This window comes from Sitophilus oryzae, unplaced genomic scaffold (genome assembly GCF_002938485.1).
Source record: "Sitophilus oryzae breed Bouriz unplaced genomic scaffold, Soryzae_2.0 scaffold_810_pilon_pilon, whole genome shotgun sequence".
NCBI lineage: Eukaryota > Metazoa > Arthropoda > Insecta > Coleoptera > Curculionidae > Sitophilus > Sitophilus oryzae.
Genome location: NW_022147429.1, coordinates 2,368,929 through 2,384,857, shown reverse-complemented (window position 1 = coordinate 2,384,857; position 15,929 = coordinate 2,368,929). Strand labels below are relative to the sequence as shown.

General features: G+C 29.1%; 1 protein-coding gene across 1 annotated transcript; it reads left to right on the top strand.

The window, feature by feature from the left end:
• The first annotated feature begins 1,317 nt into the window (after positions 1–1,317).
• LOC115889021 lies at positions 1,318–8,650 on the top strand. The gene is made up of 2 exons (XM_030908926.1): positions 1,318–1,405; positions 7,071–8,650. The coding sequence occupies exon 2, from the start codon at positions 7,095–7,097 to the stop codon at positions 8,397–8,399; it is 1,305 nt and encodes a 434-aa protein (XP_030764786.1). The 5' UTR covers positions 1,318–1,405; positions 7,071–7,094; the 3' UTR covers positions 8,400–8,650.
• The last annotated feature ends 7,279 nt before the right edge of the window (positions 8,651–15,929 follow it).

Genomic DNA, 15,929 nt, shown 5'->3' with positions numbered 1-15,929 from the left:
ATTCAAGTGTGAATAATCTATTGAGACCCATTGCTCATTCATGTCGGCTAAAGACAAGATGAGATGAGATATTTCATGAATAAAGAGATTTAGATACTCGCTAAGTTAATAGCATAGAGAAAGTAATAAAAAGAGAGAAGCATTTGCATAGTAAAAATTAGAAGCGAACTCACTAGCGCTGCTGTGTCAAAAGGATAAACTAACCTTGTGGCGAACGCATGCCGTCAAAAGTTGAATTTGATATTATTTAAATGCCGTGTGATTAAACATTTTATAACATAATATTATTATTATATTATTTATCATAATCTTGTTATTTTAAATTAAATGAATTTAAACTTGGATTCTAGACACTGTTTTGTTGTTGAATGTTGAGCTAAATAATATTATTTACTCTGTGATGTGGGCAAGTAATTTTCAAATAGCAAATTGACAAATTCAATTTTCGAAGATAAAATAGTTAAAATGTGTTAACAAAAGTTTCAACAAATACCAATGAAACGAAAATTTAAAGAAACTAATAAAAATGTCAAATTGCTTATTAATCATAGTATATTAATGCATAATTAAACCCTTTAGTCTAAATGCAATCAAAAATGCTAACAATTTAATGTAATTGTAACGTAATCGTGTTAATTAATGCGTAATAATATATATTAACAGTCGACGTCCTAATAATTTCACTCTTAGTACAGCTTTTACAGCTGCTTTTAGAAGAAGCTGGAAACAAAAAGTCAGCCGAAGCTCAATTTCTATAAATTTAAAGCATCTGAGTTGCCACACAGGAAAATAAAAATAGCGTGCCAGTTGCCCTAATTTAATCTACCACTCTCTTTTTATTACCTTTCTCTATGCTTGATATGTTATTATATCTGAGGATTGCTGTTCTAAACCCGGGTAAACAAAGTAGGCCCCGTCCAGATTAGCCCTGACAGCAAAAAGATACGCTAACTCAAAGTATACTTTACTTTCCTTTGATTTAGTTTTTCAGCCAGTTTTTCAAAAACTATTTTAATAATTATAACTGTATTCTAAAATTAAAAATGGAATGAATATAAATGATTAACTATTTGTAGAAAATAATGCTAAAAATAGTTATGCTTTCATTATGTTAAAGTTTAGTTATAGAAATACGAATTATTTCCGAAATATTTAAAAATGTATTTGAAATCTTGTTCATACCATATCCCAGGTCTGAATGACTTCATATTTTAGCAGTAGCATATCCAATTTTTATAGCTTCAACTTATCTCGTCGGCAAACAAAGACATGTTATTTACTCTTTGATATAAGACGGCAATTAAAAAAATCTCACTTGTCGTAATCAAGGTGTCTTTGAAAGCAGTTTTCGTCTTAGTTTGTCAAACATCATTAGTGCTGTGTCTTGCTCATGTGATTAGTATAGGTGTGTACCATTTTTATTAATATTTCCGTTTTATATGAAATCCGGATATGATGTGCGTATTATATGAAATTTAGTAGAACAACTATTACAACTGTTACTTTTCTTCTCACTTTATAAATAGCAGAAATGCAATATCTAGTCAAAAATTATAATAAACTATTTTAGGTGTTAGCTGTGAATTTTTATTATATTATCACACAGGTACATATTCATATACCTGTATGATCTTACACTATTTCTTAGAGTAATAACATAACTTAGAGTAAATAGCATAACTAAAGTTAAAGCATGTGATTTACTTGTGGGATTAATTACATATTAGTTACTGTAAATATTTTTAATTAAAACGTTTAGTATAGACTTACGATATGTAGTTATATAAATGAATATACACTATTCAAAACAGTTATCGCATATTTGAATAAAAGTAATTATTACATATTTCCAAATGAAGCAGGCATTTTTCTGCCTTTCGCTTGTGAGTTCTTAGGATACATAGTGTACGCACTGCGATGTAATTTTTAGTCGGCCGACTATTTAGTTGCAAAAGTAAAAACAATACATTCTTATATAGAGCCGATCAACCCAATATTTGATTGCATTGCGTAGCCTTAAGCAAGTAGAATTATCTTTGCCTTAAGCTATACACTAACTGGCAATTTCTAATCGGCCGACTATTTAGTTGCATATTTGTATATATCATATCCTTATGGAGCCGCGCTCACATGCAATCAAATAGTCGGCCGATCGGTTCTGTAAGTACCTATGTATCGTTTTCATTTTGCAACTAAACAGCCGGCCGACTACAAATACTATTTAAAAACGTAAGTCAGGGAATTCAAAGTGTCTTGTTTTTAGAATAAATATTTTTCTTTAGAAAATATGCGATAATTGTTTTGAGTAGTTTATCATACAGGGTGTTTCAAAAAACATGTACCATCTCTCGTGTGGAAATTTCTGACGTTAAAACAAGATTTATTTTTTATATAAACATAGGTCCGATTCTGTTTTGTTTCGTAGTTACAGAGGTTTAAAGTAATTTTTTTGGGATTTATTATAAATTTCTTGCTGCTTTTGGGTGCTTATATAGCTTATTATAGCTAAAAGCACTTTGCTGCTTAAAGTGCTTTTAGCTATTCGAATGAAATTTTGAGAGTAAAAGTTACTATAAGTGCGACAAATTTTAACGCTAAGATTATTTTTCTAAAAAAAGCTGTGCGCCACTGATTTTTATTCTTATTAGCTAATTTGTGTATGCCGTTTAAATTCGATTTCGATCTCCTGTGATGAGACAAAATTTTATTAATCCCAATGAATAAAATTAAAATCAAATGGATAAATTATCTATTTAATCTAATTTATTATTAAATTTTATGACATTGATGTTCAGTGTTACCTACAGCAAATTCAAACGAGAAAAACATAATGGTATTTAAAATAACTACAAATTACTTATTTCTTAATGATTTAACATCCTGTAATTTTAAAACGAAGCATTTCCGCACCTGTGTTCATAAGGACTTTTTTATATTTATTTGTTGAGGAATCAATGAGTACGACAAAATCTCAAGAGACACCTTTAATAAGCATCAAACAGCCAACCTAACTGTGTAAGCAAGGGAAAAAAGTCAGTGGCTCACAGTTTATTTCAGAAAAATATTCCAGTGATAACGCATATGCACGTCCCTGCATTGTGATTCTGTCGACACTTTTTTAGCATTAATATACATATGTCGCACTTATAGTGACTTTTGCACTCAAAATTTCATTCGAATCGCTAAAAACACTTAGAAGACGTATAATAAATCGAAAAAAATATATACTTTAACCTCCTGTAGATACAAATCAAAGCAGAATCGGAACTAAGTTGATATGAAAAATAAATCATATTTTTAAGCGAGAAACATCCCCAAGAGATAGCACATATTTTTTCAAACGCCCTGTATAAATTCTTAAATAATTTCTAATATCACCATTAAAAATAAATAGAGATAGTCTTTTAACTCTATGAGATGTCATATAATTCTTTGTTTCTTAACAACTGTTATATACACAGTAACGTAAAATTCATGGAAGAAAATATTCCTGAAATAATAATTATTATTTTTAAAAAAATGCTATATAAATAGTTGTAATTGGATAATTTTGTGGGTAAATAGTGAACAATGCAACTCTTCTTTTTATGCGTGTTCTTCAGTTTGAGGATACTAATAGTATCTGTTTATTTTGATAGCATATCTCTCTTCATATTATTCATAAAGTTAACGATAATAACATGAATTTGGTCATCATTCTCCTGAAAAATATTTTTATTTTGAGTCACTTTTAGATAAATTCTCAAAATACGATTATACAAGGTGTCCCAGAATTAAGTGCAAGTATTTTAAGGGGTGGTAGATCTCGATGAAAGAAACATATTTTCTCTTTATCGTTTTTCAAATAAGTCCAAAATAACGGAGTTATTTTACTTTGAAAATTTCCAAAAAAATGATTTTTTGCTAAAATTTTGAGAACCACTGCAAATTTTCTGGATTTTCTTTCTTGTAAATTTAATCTAATACCTATGTTGCCATATTATTAAGAAATTATGTTTTTTTTTAACCAAATCTAAAAAAAAATCGAATTTTCATATTTTTTTTCGCGAAAAACGCGTTTCTGGGGTTGAAATATACTACCAGTTAAAATACTTGTACTAATTTCTGGGACAACCTGTATATTCAATGAGAATATGGTTTTTTAGTTAAGTAAATAGTATCGAACTAGAAACTTGCCCAAAATACCGGGTGCGTCTCAAAAGGGGCTCACCCCTATAACTTTTTTATTTTTCAGATAAGAAAACGAGATTTGGTATGATAGTATATGACATGAATTAGGATTGATTGACGTATTCAATTGGTTTTGGTTACTTCCTCTTTCACCGGAAATGACTACAACTTTTGATTTTCACCTTTGGAATTGCATTAATGCCAGCCTTGGTATTTTTTTACTTTATTCGTTTTTACTTTATTTATAAAGAATAACATATCATATATCAACTTTTGACATTCTCGCTTAATAAAAAATTGTATTTTAAAATATAATCTAGAGTGCCATGGCTATCTTTAAAACACTAATTCTTAATAAAGGAGCCTTGGAAAAATAACTTTGATCTTCTAATGTTTTTAGTATCTTATCCTGACCAGTTAGAAAATGCTCAAATCGTATTTTAATCATATCTCAATTTTTTCAAATGGAACGAGGGTGGCTCAGTGGCCTATAATTTGATACCACACATAAGCGAATAATTTGATACCACACACTTAATATTTCGAGTCAAATTTTCGTTACGAACTGCAAGTTATAATTTCAAATAAACTATTTGGAAAATGTCAAAAGTTGACATATGATATGTCATTCTATTCAGAGTGCTATTTTCTATCGAATAAAGTAAAAAAATACAGAGGTTGCCATTTAAAAATCAAAAGTTGTAATCATTTCCAGTGAAACAGGAAGTGACCGGAAACAATTTAATACGTCAATCAATCCTAATTTAAGTCATATATACTAACATACCAAATCTCGCTTTTTTATCTGAAAAAATAAAAAAGTTCTAGGAGTGAGCCACTTTTGAGACGCACCTGGTATAATTAATTAAAATAATAATAAAAATAATAAAACACTAAAATAAACTTGCCCAATAACAATAATTGTGACATAATTGTCATTGTCACCAAATATAGTCTTTTTAATACGGTGTTGATTTAGTTTGGTTTTTATTAAATTAACCGTGTTTAAATGTATTAGAGCAATCTTTGGCTGCAAATTGACTTTTCGGATAATTTTGATTTCGACCAATTTTTTTCGGGCAATTTTTTTTCGGTCAGTTTTCTTAGTTTCTTATATACAATATTTAGTAGCCGATTATTTATGTGCTAAGGAGAAAACAATATGAAACATCAAGTAGCAAAACCCGCCTTATTTATTTAAAAAAATGGCCTAATGATATATATTAATAGTAGATAGAATAATAACACTTTTTAAGCAAACTTTTTTAGCATTAAGATATGTCGCACTTATAGCAACTTTGACCACCAAAATTTCTTTCGTATCGCGAAAAGCACTTGGAAGAAAATTATAATAAATCGAAAAAAAATGAAGACTTTAACCCTGTGTAGTTACGATACAAAGCAGAATCGAATCTATATTAATATGGAAAATACATCTTATATTTACGACAGGAAGTCGCCCACGAGAGATGGCACATGTTTTTTGAAATATCGTGTATAAAATTCAGTACAAATTACCTTACTGCAGCAAAATCCGTTCTATCCACTTATATTGCCTTATTGTCATTATTTTTGCAAATCCCGCATTTTTTCATAGGCTTTTTACACAAATATAATTTTACTACTGAGATCTTATCCCTCACAAATCCTTACTTAATTTTAATAAAATAGCATAGGTACCTAATAATTACAAGTTAGAATGCAAATATCTTTCTGTAGCTAAACTCGCAATATGCATCATACTGCAACCAAACCTGCCTTCCGAATTATTTTTTGTAGGTTTGTTTTTGAAGGTGTTTTTTTCTCTTTAAAAATGAAATAATTTAAAAATAAATTAATAAAAATTAAATATTAAATTTTATCTCTACAAAAACCAATATGAAAACAATGATTCGACTAAATGAACACGTTTTTTGTAAAATAACGCTTCAAACATTTGCGAAAACAGTTTTTGAGTATTATTTGGAAAAAGCGTTATTAGGATAAGACGGGGTTACAACTTGACGCCTCATATACTATACTTATGATGCTGCGCATATATGCAATCAAATAATCGGTCCATCCGCTTCATATAACAAGAGATTACGTGGGCACACACGAGAGGTATTTTAAAAAGCTCCGTCCTGCCATTTTGCGGTAAAAGATTCGGGATGGAGAAGAAAAAAAATGTGTCATGGTTTGTGTATGCGGGAAATTGTTGAATTTGCGGGAAATTGAAAAATATAAGTCGATCTGTATATAAAAAATGGGTCCACTAAAGACAAAAATATGGTCAAATGTCATTATTTCGTGAAATTTTAAAAATTATCTGCTAAAGAGTACTTCAAATTCTTCTTAAAAAGTTTACAAGCTCATTATAAGCTTGCATCTTTACGTTTTTGTTTAAGCAAAGTTTATCTCTATTTATTTTTTATAAACAAAGTCTTTGTCGATACATTTAAAATAATTCAAAGTTTCTTTTGTCTGCTCCATATTTAATAACACGTAATTAATTAAAAAATTAAATACACGTAGGCAAAGGATCTTACCCCACAGCGCACACTAACAGGCAGATATTTAAAATTATTTATCTCATCGATACAAAACCCTCAAAAGATCTAACATTTAAGCGGCATCTACCTTTATAGAGCACTAACGTGCGGGTTAATAGGAAGAATTGATCCGTGAGAGCAAAAATCTGCTAAAAATACCTCTCGTGTGTGCCCCGGCTATTGTTTTTAATTTTGCAATTAATAGTCAACCCATTCGAGCTCTTAGCCTATATGTATTATTAATTTTTATATAGAAATATGTTATTTATTTATTAAGAAGAAACAATACATTTCTTATGATTTATATAAAAAAATCTATAAAGGATACTTGTAAAATACCTACTAATTTTTTCTATTGTTTTATTTCAGCTGGAGCAAGAACTGATTGGAAAAATGAAACTAGTAATTTCTGTGCTGCTCTCTTTAATCGTCTCCATACAAATTTTTTCTTCACAAACAACTGACAGTAACAACACAAGCCACGATTACATCGTTCAGCTCAAATATCAAGTATCGGAAGCTAAACTACCCACCTATGTAGTGAACCTCATCTATGACAGCTCCAATAACGTATCAATCCCACCTAAAGATGTTCTTGATCTATTCAAAGCCAACAGCCTCACTATCAATTCGACTCTACAAATTCTCACTTCACTAAATATATCGTCTAGCGTTGTTTTCAGTACAGACGGATTAAACAAAACCATTGAATTTTTAAATATTACATTTACAGATTTTTATAATAACGTTAGGTCTGGATTAAATATATCTGGATCTTCTATTAGACCAGCCTTGGAAGCTCTGGGAATTGATGCAAATGCTTTTTCAGATGCCATAGCCTACGAAACTGAAGACCCGTGGACTCTGTTTGAAAAAGGAAATTTTACTAAAGAGAATGTTGAAAGTGCTTGCAACTTAACTGGTATCACAATCGATGATCTATTTAGCTACATTAGAAACCTTGTTTATGACAACGTGATATTAACAACAAACCTTACGAACCTACTTCAACGATATTCTATTAGCAAGCAGGAAGCCCTGACTATCTGGAATGCGCATGGAATCTCTTCGGCAGATGTAAACAATGCAATATTGTTTAAAACTTTAATAGATGACGTTACCACTAAGCTAAATAGCAGCGTTGCTTTAGGAATATTTACACAACTCCAAGAAGTTTTCGTATCCGTGAACAAAAAGAGCTACAACTTCTTTAAATCAGCTTTGGATTTAGTTATAGTTCAAGCCGACTCAGTAAATACTAACAATTCTTATACGCTTATCAGTAGTAGTATTAATGATACTGCTTATGATAACATCGTTCTTCTACAGCGTAGTGAATTGTCTCCTAATGATAACGGTACAATTCCGACCATAGAAGTGGGATATAGCAACCAAACTCTATTAAACTGTAGCTACGTGACTCTACAAAATAACAGTATTTTTTCTGTTAATGTACCAGAAGCAGTTTATAACAACGATACATATGAAATTTCATCTAATGTTACCAATAGTGTTATCGAAGGTAGTGCGCTTATTTGCAATGCTACTGTGTATGGACTTGCCAGAGAAGCTGCCAACGATACGATAATAATCGACTTGTTCAAAGTAGCTGTTCAAGAAGAAAATAACGACGCTAGTTCCGTAAAAATATCTTTAATTAGTTTGACCGTAATTTCAGTATTAATCCGTCTATTTTAAGTTCAAAATTAAAAGAAAAAATAAAAGTTTCATGTTAATTCATATCATTAATATTTGCAGAATATTGTATTGTTCTATTATCATCCGTTGTACAGTATTTACAAATTTATTTATTTAATTGTATTCTTTATGGTGTAACTATACATATCTATAATAAATTTCTAAGATTAATTTGTATATAGTAGAGACGGTATAATTGTGTCAAATCAAGGAAGATACTTATCTACAAGAAATAAAATATTTTATTTTTCAAAATGTTCTGTTTTGTTTCAAATACCTGATTTTGAGTACAAGCATCTGTTGCAGCCGGAAGAGATATTTATATTACACTTAAATTTTTGTTTCCATAATATTATTATATCTTTAATAATTGTGTTATTTATTGATTTTGACATCTATTAATTTCGGTTAAAAAGTTTAATAAATAAACAGATTTTCATCTTAATTTATTATTATTTATCATAACTGTATAGATAAAAAAAATATTTTTTGATATATTTAGAAAAAGTGTCATATAAATTAGGACGTTTACTATATTTTTAATTAAAAATAAATTCAATGTTGACTTTACATAATATATAATTTGCTTGTTAATATTTTTAAAAATAATTTTCACTTTGTACAGGGTGTCCCATTTTGGTTGAAATCATATGGTATCTCCGTTATTAGTGAAGATAGAAGGGTGCGGTTTGCACAAACCTCTGCCACTTTTTTGTCAAACGGAAAAAGCCGTATACAAAATTTTCATAGCTCTCTTTGTTTCTGAGCTACAGGGTCTTTTTGAAAATTTTGCAATTTGGGACACCTCCTGTATCTCTGTTATTGTTAAATCTATCGAGAAGGTAAAAACTGTTTATTGTAGAACTTTTTACGTAGAATACAGCGACGTAGTCTGTTGTTCTACAAAAAGAATATTTTTAAAGATATGAACTAAAGTTATGGTTTCTTAAATGGAATACCCTGTAAATTTATGAATTAAATGATCGGACTTGCCATAAGCTTCTCAAAAATATATAACACTCTATATTTATTTTCATTATTTAATGCAATATTTAAAAAAAATATATATTGAAAGATCATATTTATTAGTAGTCCATGATTGATAATAAAAGAAACTAAAGAATTATTAAAAGTAATACAGCTATCTGTCTCTTTTTTTATTTTGAGAGCCACTAATTAATTCTTTGTATGTTAGGGAAACTTAAATCTCTACCGCTATTTGTAAATCTTGGAAGCTATCTTATTGGAACTTTTAAATATTCCTTTAGCTAATTTACGTGAAATATAGTTTCAGCAAGATGGGGCTCCCCCTTACAACTTAACTTACAACGAAAAGATTAGAATTTTGCTAAATTATTATTTCTCAAATCAATGAATTGGAACCAATATACCTATGGGTACATTGGCATATGTGACGACCTCCGTGATTCCCGGATTTGTCCGTTCTCGATTTCTGATTTTAGGGATTTTTGAAATATGAAATATATCGTGGCAACTAATACAATGTCGAACACCTGGAAAATGCTTTAATAATGCAAGCTTTTAGATATTTGCAAACCCATCCCATTATAATAAATTCCGTTATAAAAAGAAAAAATATATTCAGAGGTTCAGTGGTAACAGTTCAAAAGTAAAATATATTAATCCCAAATAAAATTTTAATATGTGTATGTCTATTTTAATAAATACCATTTTGATTTTGTTATTTATCACGGCCTATTAACAAGAAAATGATATATTTTAAATATTGCAGTAAATATTGAAAATAAATATAAAGTGATATATATATATATATATATATATATATATATATATATATATATATATATATATATATATATATATATATATATATATATATATATATATATATATATATATATATATATATATATATATATATATATATATATATATATATTTGAGAAGCTCATGGCAAAGCGGATCATACGATTTATAAATATACAGGGTGTTCGATTTAAAAATATATAACTTTAGTTCATATTTTCAAAAATATTTTTTTTTTGTAGAAAAACAGACTACGTCGCTGTATTCTACGTAAAAAGTTCTACAGGAATCAGTTTTTACCTTCTCGATTTCATCTATAATAACGGAGATACGGGGGCTGTCCCAAATTGCAAAATTTTCGAAAATACCCTGTAGCTCAGGAACGAAGAAAGCTATGAAAATTTTGTTGACAGCATCTTTTGTTTGACAAAAAAGTGGCACAGCTTTGTGCAAACCGCACCCTTCTATCTTCACAAATAACGGAGATACCGTATGATTTCAACTAAAATGGGACACCCTGTACAATACCTTGAAAACATATATTAAATATTTTATCTACATGTGACTGGATTTTTTCCTTCAGTAGGCTCACTCTATACATAAATATAATAAAGAAATAAGCTTACTGTGTAAATCAAATAAAGGTGATATACCCACATATAATGACGTATTAAGCTGTTTTTCAAATTTCAAGGAAACCTTGAATTTTCTAAATCTGATAAAGATGTAATCTCAACGAACATAATTTATAAGGTCTTATGCGTACTTTAATAGTTGGAATAGTGCCAATAAAATTAACGATAAAGCTGGAAGTGTAATTTATTATTTTATATATAAAATGTTAAATTGTTCAGAAGCTAAATGGTTATTTCTTTTCTCAAAACATTAAGTACTGCTATTATTTAAATTTAATAGAGATATGTAAAGGGGGGGATAGTGTCTTACTAACAAAAATGTACAACTACTTGTCTAACTTAAAACCAATAAATATATATGTAACAATAATTTATATGTTATTTTTAAAATAACATATAAAAAAATTGAAACTTTACCAATACTTCAATATCTTATATTTCAAAAAACGTTTCGATAGATCCAAAATGTTTTAGACACTCTTTGTAGAATTTTAATTTACTTGTATTTTATACTCCACTTCCATTCTAATGGCCTAAAATGAAGCGCTTCTTTAGTTAACTGCAGTTATCTTGCCAGCCAGCACATTTTATACGTGACGGTATTGTTAACAGCTAAGGAAATTGCTGAGGGAACGTAATATGGCTGATTTAATCGTAACGTGACTTCGTAATTTATGTGGAGATCATGTAAGAGCTGTTTTATTTCTAGTAAAAGATATTACAAAAAATATTCTTAGAAGTTTGAATGACCAGTTAAATATGATAACAATTTTATTTTAATTTGAACATAACTCCTTGTTACACCAATAAACTACAGAAATCAACCACGATGCACCAAAATCCAAGATACTAATATATTTATTTATTTTTTATCATCAGCAGTTAGAAAAATTAGTTGTCATAATTTTAGCTTTAAGGAAGAAGTGAACCTATATCTTCACAGAATTAACTTTGTTTATAAATGGTAAACTAAGCTGAAAATACATAGAGTTATCTGTCTATTGCATATTCATTAGATATTTGCTTATATCCTGTCAATCCTGTGTTTTAGCGTACCTACTAGAATATGACAACATTCAAAATATATACGCATACGTGCGAGGTATGTTGACATTAATTGAATTAATTCATTTTATACAATTATCTTGTGGATTAATAAGTCATGTTCCGTTAAATTGATATTTACTTAATCTACATTTTTATTATTGTTGTAGTAGCTGAAGATAAGAAAATAAATTTGCATCTGATAATATTAATAGTACCCTTGTATAAATAAGGATAGTACTAACTTATTTAAATATTCTTTTAATCATTACTTTATCCGACAAACTTTTTATAGATTTTATTTTGGTTTATATATTATTTCATAAAAGACAATGCGATTCGTTTTAAAAATATTCTTGCTTTTGATTAGAAAACGAATTTTATCTTTGAATCTAAAGAATTCATAAGAAACTATTTTATAAATAACAGAGCTGAAGATATTGTCAAAGTTTACAGAGAATTCTAATTCTGTAAATTATGATATTCTTTACTGGTGTCGCCATCTAGTAAAGAAAACCGACGATTTCGTTATCGAATTTATCAAATCAATATCAGAGAAACTAAAGGTGCCTGTAAAAATAATAAGCTGAATTTAGTTTCTGGATTGCAGGTGGCAGAATATCCTCCATTTTCTATTTTTGATTGCTATAAATATGATTAAGTAAATATAGTAGTAAATTATAAGTATTTATTGATTGATTTATTGCAATCAAATATGTTAGTAATTTATGTTAGTACAAATAGAGTTAGTCATTACATGGTAATGAGTAGTAGTAATAATATCCAGAAAAGTTTTGGTTCTATATAATATGTAGTTTATTGACTAACTAAATTAATTTCAAATTAAATAACAAAAATTTAAATTCAAACATTAGTTGAACACATTACATTAGAACATTCTACTGTTAACTTTGGAAGAGCGCAACAGTTTTGTTAACCATATTAGCATCATCAGGGGATGATCGACCAGCTGATTATATAGTTTTAATCATCTACTAATGCTTATAACATAGTGAAACACACGTCCAGAGTTAAAAGTAAAGTGTTTTGGAGTATTGTGGTGAACTAGTGTTTTAGTGTGCTATTGTAACTCAAGTCCAACCTTCACAGGTATTAGATTAATCACAATAAATCAAACATTTTTTAATTTATGAGTGGTTGCATAAATCCGAAAATAATTAAAAACCAAGTTTTCAAAATAGTAGATATCTAAAAAAAGATAGACATTTATAAACATTTGTTTTTGTACTATATATATTTTTAGTAGATATCTATTTTTTCACTATGCCAGTAATAAACATTTTTGTGGACTGATGATCTTTAAATAAATTAAATAATTATTATAATTATTTAGTATAAAAACATCAGTATATCACTGCAGTTCTTAACTCACAAAAAAAAAATATTAAATCTAAGATGTGGCAACGATAAAGTCGATTTCGTTTACTTTAAGAATTACGAAAAATTGTTAATTAAAAAAAATTAGGGAATATTAAAATACACAATTCAAAATTATTTTCGAATATACAAAGTGCTTTAAAGAAGTATGGCGAATATGTTTATTAAAGTATATTAACCTAATTTTTATTCTGTTTTTAGATTCTGCCTAAAATTCTAAATTCTATAACTTTTTTATATTAATCTTATAACGGTGCGTTTCAAAAGTGACACAGCCCTATAACTTTCTTAATTTTTCAAATAAAAAAAAACGAGATTTGGTATGTTAGTATATGACATAAATTAGGATTAATTGACGTATTTAGTTGTTTTTGGTAACTTCCTGTGTCACCGAAAATGATTGAAAGATATGCCAAAAAAATTAAAGCTGTAGCGATCGATGCCAAATCAAATGATAATAATATCCAGAAAGGACAGAGACAAAAATGAAATTATTAAAGCATAAATGGACATTTAAGAAATAATTTTGGAATATGAAATCATCTGATATGGTTTTATCATTTAAGCGAAATGGGAGAAGACTATACCAAAACATGTCTTCGAATAGCAGCCAACGAAAAAGATAAAGCGTGGAAGCCCTAAATATACCAGGAACCTAGGAATAAGAAAAACATGAGTGCTAAAGTGATTAACGAACAAACTCGCAACAGAATAAAGAATGGTATTTGGTCATTGGACAATGCGGAAGACGTTATGAACTGTTTCAATGTATGTAATGTATACACACACTCTTAAAGATCGAGACCCTATACCAATTACGTCGTTAAATCTTGAAAAAAGATTATATTATTGAGTTTGTGAGTAAATCAAACGGTAAATAAGCAAACGGTTTGTTTATATTTTGCTTGCGTATGTTGTCTCAAAAAAATCAATGTCTTCAAACGTCTTCTGATACTAAATCTAAAGGCGCGTTTACACGAGTCAAGTGAATTGATCAAATCACTTGAATTCAATTCGCATGAATGCAATATGACCGTCTATCTCGAAAAATCATGTCAATTGTTCAAGTGAGTTGATTCAAATCTTAGTTCAAATTGTTTAACTTTTGACGTTCAGGTGGTGTATTTAAAACGGCTAGTAGGTGGTCAGAAGAAAATGCTATGAAGTTTATTAATAATTATGAAAAATACGAGCGTATATGGAACAGCCAGAATCCGAAATATGAAATTAGAGAAAGCATAATAATTTCTAACTTAAGCTGAGGAGAAATAGAGTTACGCGTTAATGTGTCTTATTTTTTAATTCTGGGTGCAACTGTTTCCAACAAAAAGAGAATTTAAATTATGCTTGCTTTATCTACATTACCGTAGATGCAGCTCAGAGCTTGGTAGGGTTTCCTATAACATAAACAAAGTACAAAAAGCAAAAATTAAAATTGGTTTGCATCTAACCTGATTTTTTTTAAATCTCCTAGGATCATCTAACTATACCTTTGATATTAAATTATTAACTGTGCCATAAATAGTTCTGCGGCTAATCAATTCTATTGGCATAATTTTGTAAGTTTGAAGTACAGACTTACGCACTGTCGCCATTTTCAATCAAGTTAGAAAAACACTTTTTGACACAAAATATGTAAACTTGGACTACGCTTTCAAATCAGTTGAATTCAAGTGACTTGATCAATTCACTTGACTCGGGTAAATGCGCCTTTAGACTAAAATGATTAGTGAAAATTTTCTAATAATTTACATCCAGGATTTATTAAATACAATTTTTCAAAAGTTTTAACTCAAGAGTAGTTAAATGGATTGGGAAGATGCGCCCAACAACAAATAAAATAACTAATACTTCGACGTCCAAAATATCGTCTTTATTTTCTTCCACGATTTTAACGAGCATTATGTTATGCCGGGAACATAGTGATACAGCCTTATGTGTTCTTTTTCTATGGCTGCACCCAGACCCCTATTCATTGCTTACGATCCAGGATCCCTCGCAGTGACATATTGTGTTCTGCTGTTTAGGTTCTTAATCGCAGTGTCTGCAGCGAAGACGTCCGTAATACAGGCTAAACTTGTTCAAGTGGTCCTTTTAAGAGACCTGCATTTTCAAGAGATCTGTGTCTCATCAGGAGTTGGGCATTAACAAATCTTTTGTAGTTTTAAAATAAGGATTTTGAATAGTTTTCGAATTAGAAAAAGGATGGTATTTGCGTATGTATGTATTTATATTCCGTCCAGATTAGCCCTGGCAGCAAAACGTTAGACGTTAGGAGACGTTAACTGAAATATTTACTTTTATTTGCGTATTGGACAACGACGGAATAAATTATAAACTGATTGAATGTATGTAATATACAGGGTGGGTCAAATTGGACGCTTTTAAAGGGAAACACCTTTTTCTATAGGAGATAGACAAAAAATAATATCGGTGTCTGGGGAGTTCAATTTTTACCAAAAACATGATGGTGAAAACCGCACATAGATATCTGTTATCGTTTCGGAGTTACGGGGTGTTTTTCAAAAATGTGCATTTTTAACAAGTTGCTGTAACTTTTTTGCTATGGAAAATTTTGTATTTTTATGAAAACATTTCCAAATCACCTTTTTACCTAGAATTTAATGATTTAAGTTATCAACAGAAAATTTGATTTTTCTTACGG